General features: G+C 32.2%; 3 protein-coding genes across 4 annotated transcripts; all 3 read right to left on the reverse strand.

Moving 5' to 3' along the window:
• Positions 1–9,274: 9,274 nt before the first annotated feature.
• LOC109121426 (accelerated cell death 11) lies at positions 9,275–10,420 on the reverse strand. Its single transcript, XM_002262910.4, has 4 exons — positions 10,099–10,420; positions 9,840–10,012; positions 9,606–9,751; positions 9,275–9,511 (listed from the first exon to the last, which is right to left on the reverse strand). The coding sequence occupies exons 1-4, from the start codon at positions 10,285–10,287 to the stop codon at positions 9,393–9,395; spliced, it is 627 nt and encodes a 208-aa protein (XP_002262946.1). The 5' UTR covers positions 10,288–10,420; the 3' UTR covers positions 9,275–9,392.
• Positions 10,421–12,842: 2,422 nt separating this feature from the next.
• Positions 12,843–14,246, reverse strand: LOC100259901 (accelerated cell death 11). Of its 2 annotated transcripts, none has more exons than XM_002262880.5 (4): positions 13,924–14,246; positions 13,665–13,837; positions 13,431–13,576; positions 12,843–13,065 (listed from the first exon to the last, which is right to left on the reverse strand). In XM_002262880.5, exons 1-4 carry the CDS (start codon positions 14,110–14,112, stop codon positions 12,947–12,949), a joined length of 627 nt encoding a protein of 208 aa, XP_002262916.1. In that variant the 5' UTR covers positions 14,113–14,246; the 3' UTR covers positions 12,843–12,946. The 2 variants fall into 2 exon arrangements, with proteins under 2 accessions (XP_002262916.1, XP_059596705.1); XM_059740722.1 differs by having other exon boundaries at positions 12,858–13,149; positions 13,419–13,576.
• Positions 14,247–20,906: 6,660 nt separating this feature from the next.
• On the reverse strand, positions 20,907–22,038 carry LOC100266751 (accelerated cell death 11). The gene is made up of 4 exons (XM_002263136.4): positions 21,803–22,038; positions 21,525–21,697; positions 21,202–21,347; positions 20,907–21,094 (listed from the first exon to the last, which is right to left on the reverse strand). Exons 1-4 carry the CDS (start codon positions 21,983–21,985, stop codon positions 20,976–20,978), a joined length of 621 nt encoding a protein of 206 aa, XP_002263172.1. The 5' UTR covers positions 21,986–22,038; the 3' UTR covers positions 20,907–20,975.
• Between the last annotated feature and the right edge of the window lie 262 nt (positions 22,039–22,300).

Here is a 22,300-nt window from a genome sequence, read left to right on the forward strand (position 1 = left end):
TTGAGGGCCGCATCATCCTTGGCGTGAGAGAGTACGATTCTGGAAGTGGGAGCAGGTGCAGCCGCATCTGAGTTTGGAGGAATATTTTGGCCGCACAATTGAGAGTGGGGAGAGGTAGCGGGCTGGTGAGTTTTCTAAGGGGAAGGGATCATTCACGGAGCTACTCCTGATCACCAATTGGTGTTGTCTCCAATCCCGAAGATTCGGATCTCCACGTAAAGGAGATACATTCACACGGCTGCCACTTGGAGAAAGAAACAGTTCACTCACCAACAGATCCTCCACAGGGAGCATTTTCAGCGTCAACTCCACATCATAGCTGGTGGTCATTTTCTTGCTTTTCACCACACTTCCCGCACACATCCGGTTTGCTTTGATAACCGGCCAATACCAAGCACAACAGTCGGTGATCCTCTACTCGTTCTTCACCGTACCAGCCGCACACCACCTTGTCTTGGGAGCATCACAACCGGCTAGGTTGATCATCCACTCGTTTTGCACTACACCAGCCACACACTACCAAGTTGCTTTGGTATCATCACAACCGGCTAGGTAAGATGTTTTTTTACATATGGGCTTTCAAAGTTTAGTTTATTTCAAGTTGGGTTATTATATTGGGTTGCTTTATTGGTCCAGTACGCTTTCATTAATATGGCAGAAAGAATACTATTTTTTTAGGTTTAATTGTTTAGTTATTATATTCGGTGATGTTTTGGTGTACCATTTTTAGTTTGGATTTTTGTATTGGGTGAGTGGGTTGATTTGTTTATTAGCTTCAACACGTGTTTTCTTTAATATGGTAATACAATCTCACATTTGTTTATTTATTTTTTTGATTCATCACGTTAAAGGTTAGTTTTAATGTATTATATTAAATTCATAAAATATGATTTTAGATAGCTTTACATAAAAAAAAAAAAAAAAACATATATATTTTAATCTTCATTTGATATGGTTTTGATTCATTTAATTATTGATTTATTTATTTATTTATTTGTTACCAAATTAATGCTTTGTAATTTATTTAATTATAAATAAAATTGATTCTATAGGTTAGAGATTTGGTTTTAAAAATCATTTTTGTTAGTTTTTAATTTTACTTTAGGTTTAAGCACTTTTATAAAATTTTAGTTCATTAAAATAATTTATCATATATATATTTATCCAATTATTAATAAATTATTTTTGATCTATTATTCTAGCTTGAAAATTATGCTTTGTTCACTGTAGTTACAATTTATTTTCTTAGTTTGACAAATTAGTTTCTTAGTATTGGTTTGGGCAATTTTTGTTAATAATGGAAAAGTTATGATTTTTTAGAGTTTAGATAATTTGTTATGATAGTTAAAAATTTAGAATATTGACTAGCATTATTTTGGTTCTCAATTAGGAAATTCATAATTTCATACATTTTAGTTTTAATTTATCTTTTAGTTTAGATGTTATTAAAATTCAGTTTATTAGTTCAATTGCTTCTATGTCACTCTTTTCATATCTAAAAGTTGTTAAATTTAATTCATGATTCATCCTTTTAGTTTATTAGTTTTAGAATTTAAGTTGGTTAATTTATTTCATTCCGCGTTGATATATTCATGTTTTAAAATAAAAAATATAAAATTAAATAAATAAATAAAAAATATAAAATTATTTTAGTTTTGATTGATCCTGTTTTAGTTGATATTTTTTAGAGTTTTAATTAATTTGATTGGTTTCATATTGTTTAGTTTATGTTAAGATTTTTTTATTTTTTATTTTTTATTTTTTTATTTTTTTATTCTATTTTCCCATTAATTCTATGCTTTCGAATTGTAGGCTATTAGTTTAATCTATTCTCATGTTGTCATTTTGTGTTTAAAAATAGTTCATTTTAGTTTTTGACTAATTTTATTTATTCTATGTGTTTTTTTTTCTTTTATTCAATTATTTAGTTAGTCGATTAAATTTATGACTCCAAATCATCAATATTAGTTGATACGTATCGTTTGTACTATTTTAAAGGTCACATAATATTTAGTGTTTGATTAAGTTTATCTTAAGATTAAATGTTTTTAAAGTTTCAGTGCTTGTAAGATCTAAGGTTTTGGTTTATCACTTTGGTCATCCTTTGTCAAAATCAATTTTTAGAGATTATCGGAAAATAGTGAAGATTGGCCTCCATTCCCATCACTTCAATTTTATCGGTTGTCAAAAATTCTACTTTGTGATTTTGTTCTTTTTTTTCTTTTGCTTGGTATTTTGATTCATACATTTTATTGTTTTCAAATTAACTTCTTTTATCTTTAAAACATAACAATATTCTAAAAATCTCATTTCCTTAAAAACAAACCATTTCAAAAATTCATTTAGAGTTCTCAGAATCAAAATCCCATTCCCTTTAAAAATTCATTTCAAAGATTCCTTTAGGATTCTTAAAATCAAAACCCCATTTTCTTAAAATAATATGCAACCATTTTTTTGATCGGTTTGCATCTTTCTCGGTTTTTAACGAAAATTTTGGTTTGAAATCAGACACGAATCAAAGCTTGTGGTCCCACATAAATGGGATAATTTTGAGCTAAATTCGTGTATATCAATTGGGGAATTGGTGAAACCCCTACATAGAAAAATCTTTTCAAAAATTATTTTTGTTGCCATTTTTGTCACTTGTTGAAATTATGTCTATCTTTTTTTAGGAATTGTATACAAGATGAGTGTGATAATTAGTGTTTTCATAGACTTTGATAATTTTTGCTATGCTAATTAGATAACGAGCATGCTAGGATTCCTATATTTTATTATTTATTATCTAACCCCTCATGTCTTATGGAAGCGCATTGTAAGTCATCTATGTTATCCAGGTACGTATCACCTACTTTCTAAATTTTGTAAACAATCATGTCACTGTGAAATATGCATATGTTTGATAATCCTTAGGTGCTTAGATGTATGCTAGATTCGCTATGATTAAATACATGTTGTGTGCTATACTTCTATACTATCTCTCATGTTTTATGATGGCGCTTGGGAAGCCGTCCAGGTACGCATCCTTAACTTTCCTTCATTGTTATTTGATCTTGTTAGGCATGCAATATTCGAAATCATCTAGTCTACTTAGGTATTCATAATTAACTGATTAATGACCACATTTCCCTTAACTTTGTCAATAGAGACCTTTATAGGGCTTAGAGGGGTGCTGCCTTTCAAAGGTACCTTCCCAATAGGTAACCCGATCCCCGGACTTAGACTCGGGTTTTTCAAAGACACGCTTTTCCAAAAATTATGGAGTCATTTTTTTTAGGGTTTTATTTCTTGTTTTATTTTCCCTTCAAAAATAAAAATAAAATAAGTGGCGACTCCAACTTTTTTTCAAAAATCAAATTTTCACAAATAAAAAACGAGTCTCGCCGATCGAGTGGGGGCGCACGTGAAAAATGCGGGTCCACACAAAGACATGTATCTAATGAACCCTTCAGATATCTTAGAATCCACTTGACTACCTCCCAATGCTGCTTTCCAGGCCTACTCATGAATCTGCTCACAACTCCCATTGTATGTGCAATGTCTGGCCTTGTACACACTATAGCATACATCAAGCTGCCAATAGCTCAGGCATAGAACACCTTGCTCATATGGTCCCTTTCTTCTTCTGTCTTCGGTGACTGTTCTTTACTTAGTTTGAAATGACTACCCAAGGGTGTGCTCACTGGTTTAGCTTCATTCATGTTGAACCTGCTAAGAACTTTTTTCACATACTCTGACTATGAAAGCTTCAATGTACCATTAGCCTTGTCTCTAATGATTCTCATACCAAGGATTTGCTTTGCAGCTCCCAAATCCTTCATTACAAACTGTTTGGACAATTGCTTCTTCAGATTATTAATCTTCTCAATGCCAGACCCTACAATAAACATATCATCTACATACAACAATAATATGATGTAAGAATTGTCAAAAGACTTAACATAGCAACAGTGATTAACTTCACATCTCTTGAACCCAATTCTATGCATAAAACTGTCAAACTTCTTATACCACTGTCTAGGAGCTTGTTTAAGGCCATACAAGCTCTTTCTTAATTTGCAGACTAGATTCTCTTGTCCTTGAATAATGAACCCTTCTAGCTGAATCATGTAAATGTCTTCCTCTAGGTCACCATGAAGGAATGTTGTCTTCACATCTAACTGCTCAAGATGTAAGTTTTCTACAGCCACCATTCCCAGTACAAGTCTGATTGTTGACATTTTCACAACTGGAGAAAATATCTCTGTGTAGTCAATGCCCTCATTTTGCTGGAACCCTTTCACAACTAATCTAGCCTTGTAACATTAGCTACCATCGTGCTCATTCTTTATTCTGTATACCCACTTGTTGTGCAAAGTCTTCTTTCCTACTGGCAATTCAGTCAGTCCCCATGTCTGATTCCCCAACAAGGAATCCATCTCATCCTTCATGGCTAACTCCCACTTGCTTGAATTCTCATCTTGCAAGGCTTTATCATAACACTGTGGCTCACCACCATCAGTCAACAAGAGATAATTTAAAATAGGTGAATAACGCGGTGGAGGTCTAATGTTCTTGGAAGATCTGCGAACTTCAGCTACAGGTGTACTCAGATCTACCTGTGAATTTACATTCTCCTTATCTTCTTCATCCCTTTTTGGACAGTACTTTCAGTCAATTCATCTAAGTTGATAAACTCAGATTTCTTTTCATCTATCTCTGTAACATCTAAAACTACAGTTGACTTGTCCTTGTACATAACTTGTTCATTAAATATCACATTTCTACTTTTGATGATTTTCTTGTTTTGTTCATCCCAAAACTTATAGCCAAATTTCTCATCACCATAGCCAATGAAAAAACATATTTTAGACTTTGCATCAAGTTTACTACGAGCATCAGAATCAATATGAACATAAGAAACACAACCAAAAACTTTTAAATGTGAAAACTTTACCTCCTTACCGCTCCAAACCTTCTCAGGAAGTCTGAACTCCATGGGAACTGATGGTCCTCAGTTTATCAGGTAAGTTGTAGTGCTAACAGCATCAGCCCAAAAAGTTTTTGGTAGTCCAGTATGCAACCTCATACTTCTAGCACGTTCATTGAGAGTTCTGTTCATGCACTCAGCTATACCATTCTGTTGTGGTGTCCCAAGAATGGTCTTCTCTATCATAATTCCCTGTGCAGCACAATACTCACTGAACCCTCCATCTATGTACTCTCTTTTATTATCCGACCTCAAACATTTTACTTTCAAACCTATTTCTGTCTCAACCATGACCTTCCACTTCTTAAAAGTTTCAAATACATCAGATTTATTTTTCAGAAAATAAACCCATACATTTCTACTTGAGTCATCAATAAAAGTGATGTAGTACCTTGAACCTCCAAGGGATGCAACCGGAGAAGGCCCCCACAAAGCAGTGTGTACTAGTTCCAATTTTTCAGCCTTCGATGTCCTGCCAGTTTTCAAGAAGCTCACATTTTTTTGCTTTCCTAAGATGCAACTTTCACACATGTCAAAATCAATAGACTTCAATACTAGTAGTTTTCCTTTTGACAACAACATCTTCATCCCTTTCTCACTCATGTGACCAAGTCTGTGGTGCCATATGCTTGTATCAGTACTTGCATTAGCAACTGTAATTGTGTCTCTTGGACATGAGGTCATATACAGAGTATTAGTCTTCTTTCCATTAGCCCATACCCTAGCTCCCTTTGTAACCTTCCAAGTACCACCAACAAATAGTATTGCATGTCCTTCATCATCAAGTTGTCCAATAGAAATCAGATTCCTCCTCAGGTCAGGAATATGTCGAACATTCTCTAGTTACCAAACAAACCCATTAGGCAACAATATCCAAACGTCTCCCAGACCCACAACATCCAAGGCTGAACCATCAGCCAAATACACCTTACCAAAATCACCTGCAACATAATTCTGTATGATTTCTCGATGTGGAGGGGTATGAAACGAAGATCCTGAATTCAAAACCCAATCATCAAGTGGACTGTCTACTGTAAGAAGTAATGTATCATGTACCTCTTCTGTTACAACTTAGCAGAATCATCTTCATTCTTTTTCTTAGGACTTTTGCATTGCCTTCTAAAGTGACCTGTTTTCTCACAGTTCCAGTATTGTACTTGTTGGCCTGATTTAGATTTGCTTATGTTCCGATTAGAATTTCTAGATTTTGATCTACCCCGATTTGAATTTCTGTCATTACCTCTACCTCTTGTCTCAAGGTTTAGGGCAGAACCAGATCCTGAGGTTTCGCCTGCATCTCTTCGGCAAATCTCCTAAGCCAAAATAAAATCTCGTATATCATTGTACTTGAGCTTTTCCTTTCCCATAGAATTGCTTACTACTATCCTCATTGCCTTTTAATTGTTTGGCAAAGAAGCCAAGACAATCAGAGCACGAATCTCATCATCAAAATCAATTTCTACAGACGACGATTGATTTGTGATTGTATTAAATTCATTCAGATGTTGTGCTACTGATGCATTCTCTGCCATCTTCAAATTGAACAATTTCTTCATTAGATGCACCTTATTGTTTGCGGACGAATTTTCATACATACCGGACAAAGCCTTCATTAGATCTGTTGTGGTATTTTCCTTTACAACATTGTGTACAATAGACCTAGACAGAGTTAACCTAATAATTCCTAAAACCTGTTTGTCAAGAAGTGGCCATTCCTCAGCCTTCATACTCTCAGGTTTTGTCCCCAAAAAAGGCAGATGCAATTTCCTCCCATAGAGATAACCTTCAATCTGCATCCTCCAATACGCAAAGTCTATGCCATCAAACTTTTGTATTCCAGACGCCTTTCTTGCTTTCTCTGCCATTGCTCCCACTCAAACCTAACCCTAGGCTCTGATACTAGTTGAAAGGAATTAAGCCGAATTCTCAACCTGTGAGAAACAAAAGAAAATAAAAATAAAGAAAACACACGCCAAAGAAAAAACAATTACACGCACAAGACAGTATTTACGTGGTTCGGCAATTTGCCTACGTCCATGGAGTTGTAGGGATATCACTATTATCAGGAAAGAATATAGAGTACCACACTCTGCTACAATCTTTTCTCTCTATATAAAACACGGCAACAACACCACACTAAAAAACCTTAATTACAAAAGGCGGTTCCACAATGGGCTATCGGCCTAAGCCTTCGCTCCATGGACTAAGCCTCAGTAAATCTCCCATTAAAAAACCACGCAATATTATTCGGGTTGGGTCATCAAACCGGATCAAAAAAAATTAGGCTCCACAAAGCCCGACAAAATTGACAAACAACGTTTAGTATGAAGGGCAAAAAAGTGTCCAACGGTTATAAAATGAGGCATTAGATGCTCCAACAAATAGGAGACTGAGTTGAGCCATGACAAACCAGACCTCTAAGGATCAAATATCACAATTTAAAAGCATTAAAAAAATTAGGCCGATGGTAAGAGCCCAACTAATTAGACTTTGACTGGTTGAGCAACCTCAATAGACTACATAAAACTAAAAATGCTTGAAGGAAAGAGAAGACCATGTGGACTTGAGATGGGCCACAAAGATTGTAAAATGATCAAAATACCCATCTTCCAAAAAAATGTACCAAATGAGGCCAAATATTAAGATATAGCCTAAATATGATCAGCCACGTAAAAATGCTCACACACATTTGCAAAAATATACTTTTAAACATTTGAGAGAAGCCCCCAAAAACTTGAGCAAATTTTCTAAAATTAAATTAAAATATAAATCTTAGCCTTCACACAATCAATGAGTCAACCCTAAGGCTATGATTGGTTCTTAGAAAGTATTAAGAAAAGGAAAAAAAATGTCAAATATAATTTTCTCATGTTTAGTTTTATTATAGAAAATGAGAAAAAAATAAAATATAATTAAAATTATTAAGAAATTTTTATATTTTAAAATTATTTAATATTTATATAGAAGAGTTAAATAAGTGAAAAAAGTTTGAAGAAATATATAAAAATGATTTATTAACTTTAAAACAATTTTTTATTTTTCTTCACTTTTTCTTTCATTTTACTTTTCCTCTTTATTGTTTTTTCCCTTAAATTTTCCTTGAAACTTTTTGGAAACCAAACATAGTCTTTGTGAAATTTCCAATACTATATGTTTTACTACCTCCGCATAAGAAAAAAGGTCTTCTTCTACAAAGGTCATACAATATTGACAAGTTGTAGGTTCTCTTTAATATCTTTCTCTAGCTATCTCCTTTATAGTCAACAAGCTTGCTCAATTTATGCATTGCCATATTAAAACCATCAATTGTTCGAAAGCCAACCTTTTAATTATCTCAAGTATACCATGTATTACAACCTTTTCAATAATGGATGAAAATATCAGTTTTTACGAAAATATCGGCAATTGGATTTTAAGGATAAATTATGAATATTGTAAAATATTGATAAATTATTTTTATGAAATGAAAATTGATCAAAACTAAATTTTTTTAGGAAAAACTCCTGAAAATAATATAAGAAACAATAATACATGTGTTGAAATTCTTTTGTCGAAGAAATTGATAAATGCACAATATAGTTTGTGACATTTGAAAATAATGTGCAGAATTTAAAAACACATTTTATATAAATCTATTTAGTTTGAATGTATTGGAGGATACTAAAAAATGATAATATATGTATGATTTTTTTAAAATTATTTAGAAATTTGTAATTTTCATATATTTAATTAATATACAAAAGATATAAAGAAAGACTATTAATAAGATTATGAGAATGATTTGTACATTTGATTCAACAATCAATTAAATATAATATCATTAAAACTAATTAATTAATTAATTTTTTATTTTTATATTTGTATGAATCTATTAAATAATCTATTTATTTATTTAATTCCTTTTAAATTGAAAATAAGAGATGAATGCTATATAATTAAGGGTGAGATAGCCTGGATGGTAGAGAGTGCTTCTATGTGTGAGGTTTGTGCTGACAGGCCAAAAATGGGGAAACGTCCATCCTTCATCTCCAACTACTTGACTGATAGTTAGTAGTCAATTGGGTCCTCCACCACCAGCTACTCCTCTCATTTACTGTGAGAATATTTGCTCCACATATTGATGTGCTAATCCTTGTGTCATGTCACTTTCCAATGAAGCATGATATGGCTATTGATTTCCATTCACCCATGGTGCTCTTCAAGTTCCGACAATTAATCAGCATCTTGCTGATGTTCTCACCATGTCATTCTCAAAGCTTAATTCACACTTCTCAAGTGGATCGAAAATCAACAATCAAAAAATCATTTTCCTTTAACTTTTTATTTATTTATTTATTTTTATTTCATAGTAAAAGAATCGAAACATGAAAAAGCACTACAACCTTGTACAATGATAAATTATTGCATGTAGTCAAAGATCAAATCAAATCAATTCAAGCAGCTGTTGGCCCAATTCCCTTGAATGAAATAAACTGTCGATGTAGTTCACTATTACAGCTGATGAATCTACAAAGCTTTTCATCTTAGCAGTCATCGACACCTCTGGAAAACAACATACAACTTTGATCAGAAAATTGTTGTCATAGTGTTATATATGTTGATGTATATGTCCATGAAACATAGACTTAGTAATTACCATTTTCGTGCAACTTCTTCATAAGCTTGGCCCTTGTAGGAAGGGCAGGAAGCGAAGCAAAGACGGCAGTTCTGGTAGCCCATCCATGGTATGCAGCGAAGGACTTCTCGTATGACTTTGAAACCGCACCCACAATTGAGTTCCCTCTGCAAATCAAGCAAACCCCCATGTTTTAGTCGATGGAATAGTCTCACATTTCATCTATGAATGGAAAGGAAACTTGTTTAAACATACCCTTTGGTTAGCATTTGCTCAAACATCACGGTTAGCATCACGATCGAACGCTTGACTCTGATCAGGCTCCTTGAGCTACTATAATGCTTCTTAGCTAAATTCTGCTGGATTTCTCGGTCAATTAAGGTTTCTAGTGTGTCATCGGGCCTTGCCCCCTTGTCAAGATCATTAACCTTTGATAGATACTGAATTATAACCTTGTACACATAAAAAGCTTTGGAAAGGGATCAAATGATCAAGTAGTATATTGGCCTGTTACCTTGGATAAGAATTCCATCTGAGCAAACTTGAAAGGAAGGCCGAGGTACCCTACAAAAGTGGAGCCAATGCGACAATAGTGAACAAGACGATGGACCTCTAGGCTTGGGTTGGGGGAATTCACACAATCTGCCACCTCTTTTATGCAGTCTGCCATCCTTGTGAGTAGCTTCTCCCGTTTCCTCTCCATTGAAGCCAATTAACAGAGCTGCTTCTGAGCTTACCCAACACTCTACTACTTTGATTGCAGTACTCTGTCATATCAAGTTTCAGTATTGTATGTATATACAGAGGGAAAGAGAGAGAGAGGTTCTTCGATCACTTGTGCACACGCTTTTTTTGACCAAAGACCCATTATCGAGCTAGTATTCAACACAGTGGTGAGGACCCAATTCCCACTAAAATTGGGAAACAGACAAAAACCCATTCGCAAGTGGGCATTATCTTCACCAGTAGATTGGAAACAGACAAAAACCCATTCGCAAGTGGGCATTATCTTCTCCACCAGTGGATGATAAATAATCAACAAAATTTGACATAAATTGTAAAATAATATATTTTTTTTATTAGAAAAAGGTTTTTAAAATTTTAAATTGGAAAAGAATAAACCAACAATGATAAAATATCAAAGAGTGACTTATTGAATTCAGACAGTAGACAATGATTATTGTTTAACCACAAAGCAATACACTAAACCCAATAAATTAATACTTAATACTTTTTTGTTGTACACAAATTTAATAGATGAAGAAACAAATCATCAATATTAATGTAGATAAATAAGCTCCAACATCAATTTTGAACATGGTAATTGTCATAATTTGGCTTCCAAGCTATCCGAAACCCAACTTAGATCATTGCATCAAAAGTTTCGTGCATAGGATTGGGATGTCCAAAGACTTTCTTAAATTTACCATTTTCCAAGGATTAGTGGGTGGGTCAAGGCCCCAAAAAAGGGGTCCAAAATTGTCAAAGAAAGGGTTGAGGCATCAAGATCGCACCCTGCGTCGGTGCATATGTGCCAGTAGGGGCCACCCTGGCCTCCAGACAATATTACCCTCAAATTAAATCATTTGTATATGAAAGAAATAGTCAAAACTTCGAAAATTTTCAAAGAGTTACGAGTCACTAAAAAAGTGCTCTTAAAACTTTGATATTTTATGATAATCGAAGTTCTAAACTTCACTTTATAGGTAGGCTATTCACACCATATAACATATTTTTTGTTATTATTATTATTTTCAATATATAGATACCAATTTTTGGATGAAGTTTTCAATATCTCATTTAACATATTTTTCTCATGTTTAGTTTTATTATAGGAAATGAGAAAAAAAATAAAATATAATTAAAATTATTAAGAAATTTTTATATTTTAAAATTATTTAATATTTATATAGAATAGTTAAATATGTGAAAAAAGTTTGAAGAAATATATAAAAATGATTTATTAACTTTAAAACAATTTTTTTATTTTTCTTCACTTTTTCTTTTATTTAACTTTTCCTCTTTATTGTTTTTTCCCTTACATTTTCCTTGAAACTTTTTGGGAACCAAACATAGTCTTCGTGAAATTTCCAATACTATATGCTTTACTACCTCCGCATAAGGAAAAAGGTCTTCTTCTATAAAGGCCATACAATATCGACAAGTTGTAGGTTCTCTTCAATATCTTTCTCTTTTACCCAACAAGATTTCTCCTTTATAGTCAAAAAGCTTGCTCAATTTATGCATTGTCATATTAAAACCATCAATTGTTTGAAAGCTAACCTTTTAATTATCTCAAGTATACCATGTATTGCAACCTTTTCAATCATGGATGAAAATATTAGTTTTTACAAAAATATCGGCAGTTGGATTTTAAGGATATATTATGAATATTGTAAAATATTGATAAAATTTTTTTTATGAAATGAAAGTTGATCAAAACTAAAATTTTTTAGGAAAAAATCCTAAAAATAATATAAGAAACAATAATACATGTGTTGAAATTCTTTTGTCAAAGAAATTGATAAATGCACAATATAGTTTGTGACATTTGAAAATAATATGCAGAATTTAAAAACACATTTTATATAAATCTATTTAGTTTGAATGTATTGGAGGATACTAAAAAATGATAATATATGTATGATTTTTTTTTAAATTATTTATAAATTTGTATTTTTCATATATTTAATTAATATACAAAAGATATAAAGAAAGACTATCAATAAGATTATGAGAATGATTTGTACATTTTATTCAACAATCAATTAAATATAATATCATTAAAACTAATTAATTAATTAATTTTTTATTTTTATATTTGTATGAATCTATTAAATAATCTATTTATTTATTTAATTCCTTTTAAATTGAAAATAAGAGATGAATACTATATAATTAAGGGTGAGATAGCCTGGATGGTAGAGAGTGCTTCTATGTGTGAGGTTTGTGTTGACAGGCCAAAAATGGGGAAACGTCCATCCTTCATCTCCAACTACTTGACTGATAGTTAGTAGTCAATTGGGTCCTCCACCACCAGCTACTCCTCTCATGTACTGTGAGAATATTTGCTCTACATATTGATGTGCTAATCCTTGTGTCATGTCACTTTCCAATGAAGCATGATATGGCTATTGATTTCCATTCACCCATGGTGCTCTTCAAGTTCCGACAATTAATCAGCATCTTGTTGATGTTCTCACCATGTCATTCTCCAAGCTTAATTCACACTTCTCAAGTGAATCGAAAATCAATAATAAAAAAATCATTTTCCTTAATTTTTTATTTCATAATAAAAGAATCGGAACATGAAAAAGCACTACAACCTTGTACAATGATAAATTATTGCATGTAGTCAAAGATCAAATCAATTCAAGCAGTTGTTGGCCCAATTCCCTTGAATGAAATAAACTGTCGATGTAGTTCACTACTACAGCTGATGAATCTACAAAACTTTTCATCTTAGCAGTCATTGACACCTCTGGAAAACAACATACAACTTTGATCAGAAAATTGTTGTCATAGTGTTGTATATATGTTGATGTATATGTCCATAAAACATAGACTTAGGTGGTGTTTGTTTTTTTTACTAAATTCTAAATAGAACCTTAATGCTTAATAATGTTAATAAGTTGTTTGTTTTTATAATATTTTATTTTTATTAAATATTAAAAAGTAAAGAAAAACCAATATATTATTTTTTTCTATTTAAAAAAAGCTACATATTTTGACTTTTTGTATTTAGTAAAAAGTTTATAATAAGTTATAAAAACAAATAACCTAAATTCTAAAAACAAATTACTTTTAGCAAAAAACCAAAAAAACAAACACCACCTTATTAATTACCATTTTCGTGCAACTTCTTCATAAGCTTGGCCCTTGTAGGAAGGGCAGGAAGCGAAGCAAGGACGGCAGTTCTGGTAGCCCATCCATGGTATGCAGCAAAGGACTTTTCGTATGACTTTGAAACCGCATCCACAATTGAGTTCCCTCTGCAAATCAAGCAAACCCCCATGTTGTAGTCGATGGAATAGTCTCACAATTCATCTATGAATGGAAAGGAAACTTGTTTAAACATACCCTTTGGTTAGCATTTGCTCAAACATCACGGTTAGCATCACGATCGAACGCTTGACTCTGATCAGGCTCCTTGAGCCACTATAAGGCTTCTTAGCTAAATTCTGCTGGATTTCTCGGTCAATTAAGGTTTCTAGTGTGTCATCGGGCCTTGCCCCCTTGTCAAGATCATTAACCTTTGATAGATACTGAATTATAACCTTGTACACATAAAAAGCTTTGGAAAGGGATCAAATGATCAAGTAGTATATTGGCCTGTTACCTTGGATAAGAATTCCATCTGAGCAAACTTGAAAGGAAGGCCGAGGTACCCTACAAAAGTGGAGCCAATGCGACAATAGCGAACAAGACGATGGACCTCTACGCTTGGGTTGGGAGAATTCACACAATCTGCCACCTCTTTTATGAAGTCTGTCATCCTTGTGAGTAGCTTCTCCCGTTTCCTCTCCATTGAAGCCAATTAACAGAGCTGCTCCTGAGCTTACCCAACACTACTATTACTTCGATTGCAGTACTCTGTCATATCAAGTTTCAGTATTGTATGTATATACAGAGGGAAAGAGAGAGAGAGGCTCTTCGATCACTTGTGCACACGCTTTTTTTGACCAAAGACCCATTAACGAGCTAGTATTCAACACAGAGTGGTGAGGACCCATTTCCCACTAAAATTGGGAAACAGACAAAAACCCATTCGCAAGTGGGCATTATCTTCTCCACCAGTTGGATTAACAATAGCAACAATAGATGATAAATAATCAACAAAATTTGACATAAATTGTAAAATAATGTATTTTTTTTTATTAGAAAAAGGTTTTTAAAATTTTAAATTGGAAAAGAATAAACCAACAATGATAAAATATCAAATAGTGACTTATTGAATTCAGACCGTAAGTAGACAATGATTATTGTTTAACCACAAAGCAATACACTAAGCCCAATAGATTAATACTTAATACTTTTTTGTTGTACACAAATTTAATAAATGAAGAAACAAATCATCAATATTAATGTAGATATATAAGCTCCAGCATCAATTTTGAATATGGTAATTGTCATAATTTGGCTTCCAAGCTATCTGAAACCCAACTTAGATCATTGCATCAAAAGTTTTGTGCATAGGATTGGGATGTCCAAAGACTTTCTTAAATTTACCATTTTCCAAGGATTAGTGGATGGGTCAAGGCCCCAAAAAAGGGGTCCAAAATTGTCAAAGAAAGGGTTGAGGCATCAAGATCGCACCCTGCGGTGGCGCATACGTGCCAGTAGGGGCCACCCTGGCCTCCAGACAATGTAACCCTCAAATTAAATCACTTGTATATGAAAGAAATAGTCAAAACTTTGAAAATTTCAAAGAGTCACAAGTTACTAAAAAAGTACTCTTAAAACTTTGATATTTTATAATAATCTATAACTTCACTTTATACGTATACTATTCACACCATATAACATATTTTTTTGTTATTATTATCATTTTCAATAGATATCAATTTTTGGATGAAGTTTTAAGTATCTCATTAAAAAATCAATTAATATCTTATACGGGTAGGTAAAAGATTTTATTACATTCAACGTTATACCTCTAGACTTATTCTTAGAACTATCATTTAGGTAATCCAAATTTTTGGGTTTAAAAACGACAGCATTGCACCCCAACATAATGAATTAATCCATATTCTATGATTCAATATTCTAACATGATCGAAATACTATATACTCTAGCGTCGTCAAGTTAAATGTTTCTACCTCAATTGAATCCTTCATCTCATGTAGTTAGTTGTACAATGCTTAAGCTTTACCTTGTACCACCTATGCACTTCAAATATCCAAAAAAAAAAAAATATTTCCAAGCATTTACTAATAGAAACTGAGCTAAGATTGAATTCAAAATTCTAGAATTTCACTTAAAGCTGACGTGAAAAACCTTCCAACCATCCAATTTTGACCAACCTTCCTTAAAATATGCCCATCAGTCACATTCTAACGCGTAGGCTTTGAAGCTGAAATAAGAGCCAAAGACCAAATCTGTCACGCAATTCTTTTGCCAATTCCCTTGAATGAAACAAGCCGTGGATGTACTGCACTACTATAGCTGATGAATCAATAAAACTTTGCATCTTAACAGTCATGGACGCCTCTGAAAAACAGCATACAACATTGATCAGTAAATTGATATTATTATAATCTTCCATATATTGATATATGACCATTTTCTTTCAGGTTCTTCATAAACTTAACCCTAGTAGGAAGGTGAGGCAGCGAGGAGAAGACGGCAGTTCTGGTAGCCCATGCATGGAATGCAGCAAAGGACTGCTCGTATGACTTTGAAACCGCACCCTCAATGGAGTTTTCCCCGAAAATTAATCAAGCCCCGTTTCGATTAAATTCATATATATATATGAATTGGAGGAAACCAGTATGAACATACCCACTACTGAGCATTTGCTCAAACATCACTCTCAGCATGACAATTGATGGAGCTGCTTCTGAGCTTACTTGATGCTACCATCACTTTTATTTCAGTATTTTATATTGAGTTGATTTTTCAACGTGTATCTTTCAATGTGTACAAATGTATACATACGTGGAAGTTCTTCACTTTTCGTGATGAAATGAAAATGAAGTCTGCATGGAAATTAAGGCCCACGGTATTTTAGTTTCTGACCAATGACCGGCCCATTGAAGAGATATTCAAGTCCTAGTCCGAATTATGAAATGAATATGAAGTCTCCACGGAAAGGTAACCACGCACTATGTTATTTTCTGACTTAAAAGACCCTTTGAGGAAATGTTCAACACAGGAGTGGGAGCACCCATTATTTGATTAGAAGTGATATGGACCCTTTATCCTTTTTTTAGTCACATTTTCATAAAAATGTACTTATTCTTTAATCGTAAAAATAATTATTTCTTTTAAAACTTATATGTAAATACCTGAAAAATTGAGGGTATTTATATAAAAAATTGGTTACTACTCAAACAAAATATGAAAAAGATTAAAATGATGTTTGTTTTTTGGTTGAATATAAAAAACTAAAATATTTGACTTTTACTATTAAGTTAAAAGTACCTTATTGATATTAACTAACATAACTAAAGTGAACTTGTTATCAATAAGTTTAATTTAATTATGTTGATTGATGTTAATGAATTACTTTTAACCATGGTTTTAAAAATTGGATCGGACACGACTTTGGTCCGGTCTGGTCATTTAAACAGAAAGTGTTCAGACCGGAATTAGGTCGGTTAAATCGGTGGTCCGACCGGTGAACCGGATAAACCGGACGGTTCCCCTTGAACCGTCCGATTCAACTTTTTTTTTTTTTCCACTATCGTCGTCCCCCACCAACAGGACCCCCACCCTGCGTTGAAAAAGCCCCTTCTTGTCGTCCCCCGCTGTTGGAAAAGCCCCCCTCCTCACCGTCTCCCGCCGACAAGACCCTACCCTTCCTCCTGCAAAGCCATCCTCCTACCCCCCGCACTGGAAGAAGAAATGAGAATCCAGAGTAATGGTCGGGTGCAATGACTTATAGAGAAGATTGAGGCGTCCGTCAGAGAGACGACCAGTTGATTTGTAGAAGAAACGACTATTGGGGAAGTTGACTGGGAAGCCGAGCTCGACAACAAGTCCGAAGTGTCAGAGTTGGAATCGTCGAAAAAGAATATAACGGGAGTGTGGTGGCATTGGGAGAGAACTAGGTTTGGGAGAGAAATGAGAAGCCATGGAAGAAGAAGGAAGAAGAAATGGGGAGGAGGAAGAAGATGAGAGAGCAGTGGAGAGTGAGAAGCCATTGCTTTTAAGAGGATTTGCCCTTTCCTCGTTTACCCTAGGACGCGTTTGGCAATATGCATTTATTAAAAATTAAATAAAAATAAAATTGTAATTTATTAGAATAAATTTAAGAATGTTTAAATATATTTTTTTTTAACAAATAAATAATTAAAAAAATTAAAAACTCACATTCCATGTTTTTGCCATTTTTTTTTCTTTTTAAATAGGCATGTGAATTTTCCTTCCATGATTAAAGAAGAATCATGACTATTGAGAATAATTTAATGATTTTCAAATAAAATTTTAATTTTTAAATAATATATAAATTATTATTTTTATTTTTATAATTATTTTAAATTTTAATAATTTATAAATTATATATTTATGACGTCACCGGTTCGACTGCCGATCCGACCAATGAGCCGTGAACCAATAACTTTTTCAGTTGAATGACCGGTCCGGTTTTGAAAATATTGCTTTTAACTGAATAAAAAAATCAAATATTTTGACTTTTTCTATTCAACCAAAAAACAAATATCACCTAAATTTACAAATATGAAGATTATTTCATCCATTTTAACCAATTAATTTTACAAATAATATACTCATAATTGATGAAAATTAAGTGACAAAGAGAAAAAAAATCCCGATAGAAGCGAAAATTTCCTCAAATTTTTAAAAATTTTATAAATATGAGAAAAAAACCCATGATAATAAAAATAACAAACCTAGGAAATATCGATCTTTCAATGCATCTTCCTAGATCTTGTGTCGAAAGACTCGAACACGACCTAACAATGACCCTTTGAACAAATATTCAATATAGAGGTGAGAGTACCCATAACCCATTAAAATATTTGAGGAAAGGAGATTTTCTCTACCAGTTGAATAACCATATAGTATGGGCATAAATTACTTTTACATTTCAATAGATGACAAATATTTTTATTCAGTCTCTGGATTTAAACTCTTATACTAAATATAAAGATATATTATAAATGATAAGTACTAATCTACAAAATTTGAAATTAAATATATTGATATAAAATTAAATTTCATTTACAAGCTAGTTTGTGAGTTTTATTTCTATAATGTGAAAAGAAAAGTTGTTTTAATTTGGTCAATAAGAAATTGGTCGATTTTGTGCAAATTAATTTCATTTTGATTAAATGGGTCAAAAAGGTTTTTGGAATGAACCATGGAATAATAATTTTGTCATGAACAATTAACCTTCCCCTTCCTCCAAGGTCTCTTTTTCTCTCTAAATTTTTAGGGTGTACATGAAAGTGATTTGAAAGAAGGAAGTAGACCAAAGCACATGCATAGCCAAAGTTCCCCAATCTATGTGAATGCTCACACTAATTTTTAAGACATTGAGCCCATCTAGAGCATGTCATTCATAGCATTTTTATAGGTTTTGTGTAATATAGAGTATGTTTTGTGGTATATATATATATATATATATATATTTTTTTAATTTAAAAAAATTGTTTTTAAAAATTCATAGCATTGTCTTATTGTGGTTCTCAATTTCTAATTATAAAAAATAAAGTGAAATAAAGAATAGTTTTAATGGAGGAGTATAAATTGTTTTTATCAATTTTAAAAAATAAAAAATATATAAAGGAACTAAAAAATCATAAAAAATAAATAAATTTGAGTACGATATCAATCTTTTTTTTTTTTTTTTCATCCACAATCCAATACCGATGCTAAAAATCTTCAAATATGATTTTTCTTTTAAATTATATGAGTTTTTCTAAATTTCTTTGAATTTCTCTAAATTTTTTCATCTAACAAAAAAATTTCAAATTAAGTTATACATTAATTTTATTAATTTTTATAAATAATTTAAAATTCAAAATTGATTTAATAATTAGTGCTAGAAAGTTATAAAACCCAATAACATTAGAAAGTCACACAAAAAATCTACGCAAGTAAACTTCAAAATAACTAAGAATTAAAGCATTGGATTTTAGGCATAGTGATCCAATTAATGGTTAGAAATTTATGTATAAACATCGGTCCACAAAACTCTATTATGTCTTTTACACACATAATTATTTTTTTATAATTTTTTTTAGTAGAGAAATGAATTTCAATTAATAAGTTCAATAATTTTAAATGAATTTGAATCTAAAAAAAAAAGATCATATTAGTACAAAAAATAATAAACCAAAATTAATACATTTTAAATCATGACTTTGTTATTTCTCTTGTATATACAATTATATTTTTTTTGAAGTCTATGCAATTTAAAAGAAATCTTAATAAAATGGTGTATTTGACATTTAGGTATAACATAGGACTGACATTACATTAAAAAAAAAGTTATGGAAATAAATTGATATATGGGTGAAAATATAATAATGATTTTAATAATCTACCCTATTTATAAAAATTAAATAATTTTAAAACATTGTAATTTTTTAATTAATTTTAATTTTATTTATTTTCATATTTTCTATGGTAAATCAAACAAAAAAAGTTTCTTCAATACTTTTATTGCTGAGTTGTTTAGGATTTATACACTCACTGAAGGGCCTAGCAGAGCTGTGGGCCACCTTGCCAAGCCAACAAGGCCTTACCCAAGAGATTAATTTGGGCCATCCCTCCTAAACATTAGTTCGGCCCATGGTCAGACAAGATGGTTTATAGACTAATAGCTTAATGGGCAAAACATAAGGAAAGCCTGTAATGGTTGGAGTGTAGATATCTATAGGGGATCATATAGGGGCATGTTATTATTTTAGATTCAACCAATTGGATTAATTACGCCGTACACAACAACAAATGGATATATACCTGGCAGTGGATGTATATAGGCTAGCTATTGGTTTTTGAAAAATTTGAGAAAAAATGTAAGAAAAAGAAAATAAAGAGGAAATGTAAAAAGAAATAAAAAATGAAAGAAAAAAATAATAATTTAAAATCAATAAATTATTTTTGAGTGCTACATCAAACATCCCATTTTAAATTATTTCTCTCTTTTATATAAAGATTAAATAATTTTAAAATAAATAATTTTTTAATTAATTTTAATCATATTTGATTTTTTTTTTTTCATATTTTTATAGTGAAATCAAATATTTTTATTAATATTTTTTTTTACTTTTCAATACTTTCCAAAAACCAAAACATATTGATAGTGAAGTAGGGCTTTGAAGTTTACATGGGAATTGTTCATGTAGGATATTTGGTTCCATAAAATTTGAGGAAAAATACTAAAAAAAAAAGAAGCAAAGAAAAATTAAGGGAAAAATAAAAAATAAATTTTAAAAATTTTTATATGGTTATTAACCCATTTAATATATATAGATTAAATACTTTTAAAATTATGTTTAATTTTTTTTTTTAATAGTAAAACCATGAGAAAATAATTTTCTTTTAATATTTCTTTTTCTTTTCTTAATACGTTCCCCAACCAAGTATAGAGTAGAAATTCTTAATACCCTTACACGATCAAAATCACAAGAGACATAAAAGCAGTGACAACATATTATTAATTATAATTATATTATACACTACAAGCAACAAGTTGAGAATCAAACCATCCCAAGCAGTTCATTGCCTGAGCACCTGGAGCGGAATAACTTGTCAATGTACTGTAAGACAGAAGCCGATGCAGTCACGTACTTTTGCATCTGAACATTAGCAGTGGCCTCTGAAAACAACATGAAATTGTGTTTGATATTCTATTAGAATCTTGAACAAAATGCAAAACATTCTAATATTGTTTCAAATGAAAGGTGTTTGATGGAATTCAATTACCATCTTCATTCAGGTTCCTCAGGAGTTGTGCCTTTGTTGGGAGGGTTATCATCGCAGCAGAAACACCTGTCCTTATCAGCCATCCATGGTAGGGTGCAAATACCTGCTTATAAGCCGTAGAGACCGGACCGACAATAGAGTTTCCCCTGGCAATTTTCACCATCTTAGCTATATAATATAAAGTGTTCGATATTTCATATATGGGTCAAAGAAAATAACGGAAAGACTGTTCTATGATGTTTTGGAGAATAGAAAACTGTTTTTTATTTTCTGATTGCTAAACTTGTTTTCAAAAACAGTTGATTTACCAAACATGGCCATACCCTCTAGCTAGAATTTGCTCAAACATGATCTTTAGCATGTCCACTGATCGCTTCACTCTCACAAGGTTCCTTGAATGACTGTTAGAATCCTTTTCACAATTCTTTCTGATATCGGAGTGAAGCAAGGATTCCAGAGTATGTACTGATTTTTCAGCTTCTGCAAGATCATCCACCTTATCTCCATATACACCAAATGGCCAAGGCGTTGAGATCAAGCAAATACATTAAAGGTTTAAGCGATATATAATTCTATAGTTACGATGATCAGATACGTATACCTTAGCAGAAAACTCCTTCTCTGCAAACTTGAAGACTCCTAAACTACTCAAGAGAGGAGAAAGGAGGCGGCAAGCTCGAACCAGCCGACCGATTTCCACGTATGGCCTCGGAGAATTCACAGTTTGGGCTACCTCACTGAAGGCATCAGCTACGGTCGTCAAAATTCCTGAATTTTTCGCCATGGGAGACAGCTCTACGAGCCTAATTAGTTTAATTATATTGTTGCTTAATTTCTCTTGGCTGATAATATAGTAGTGGTAAATGCGGCTTAAGAACAACGCAGAAGAGAACCTTGTACGAAACTGAAAATACCATCTTCAAATGGGGCCTAGAGGCATATATCCGAATTCAAACATCTGTCGAATACTTAGGCTATGTTTAGTTCATGGAAAATTTGAGAGAAAATGCAAATAAAGGAAACTAAGGAGGAAAAGTAGAAGAAAATACAAAGTGAAGGAAAATAAAAAATAAATTTAAAGTTAATAAATTAATTTTAT

This window comes from Vitis vinifera, chromosome 11 (genome assembly GCF_030704535.1).
Source record: "Vitis vinifera cultivar Pinot Noir 40024 chromosome 11, ASM3070453v1".
Taxonomy (NCBI): Eukaryota; Viridiplantae; Streptophyta; class Magnoliopsida; order Vitales; family Vitaceae; genus Vitis; species Vitis vinifera.

What these genes read in the sequence shown, in the direction of transcription:
- LOC109121426 (XM_002262910.4), bottom strand. Translation starts at nt 10,287, where the DNA reads ATGGAGAGGAAACGGGAGAAGCTACTCACAAGGATGGCAGACTGCATA. An exon ending in GAGCAAATGCTAACCAAAGG is followed by an intron (nt 9,752 to 9,839) that starts GTATGTTTAAAC and finishes CTTGATTTGCAG; the next exon opens with AGGGAACTCAATTGTGGGTG. An exon ending in GAAGAAGTTGCACGAAAATG is followed by an intron (nt 9,512 to 9,605) that starts GTAATTACTAAG and finishes GTTGTTTTCCAG; the next exon opens with AGGTGTCGATGACTGCTAAG.
- LOC100259901 (XM_002262880.5), bottom strand. Translation starts at nt 14,112, where the DNA reads ATGGAGAGGAAACGGGAGAAGCTACTCACAAGGATGACAGACTTCATA. An exon ending in GAGCAAATGCTAACCAAAGG is followed by an intron (nt 13,577 to 13,664) that starts GTATGTTTAAAC and finishes CTTGATTTGCAG; the next exon opens with AGGGAACTCAATTGTGGATG. An exon ending in GAAGAAGTTGCACGAAAATG is followed by an intron (nt 13,066 to 13,430) that starts GTAATTAATAAG and finishes GTTGTTTTCCAG; the next exon opens with AGGTGTCAATGACTGCTAAG.
- LOC100266751 (XM_002263136.4), bottom strand. Translation starts at nt 21,985, where the DNA reads ATGGCGAAAAATTCAGGAATTTTGACGACCGTAGCTGATGCCTTCAGT. An exon ending in GAGCAAATTCTAGCTAGAGG is followed by an intron (nt 21,348 to 21,524) that starts GTATGGCCATGT and finishes GAAAATTGCCAG; the next exon opens with GGGAAACTCTATTGTCGGTC. An exon ending in GAGGAACCTGAATGAAGATG is followed by an intron (nt 21,095 to 21,201) that starts GTAATTGAATTC and finishes TGTTGTTTTCAG; the next exon opens with AGGCCACTGCTAATGTTCAG.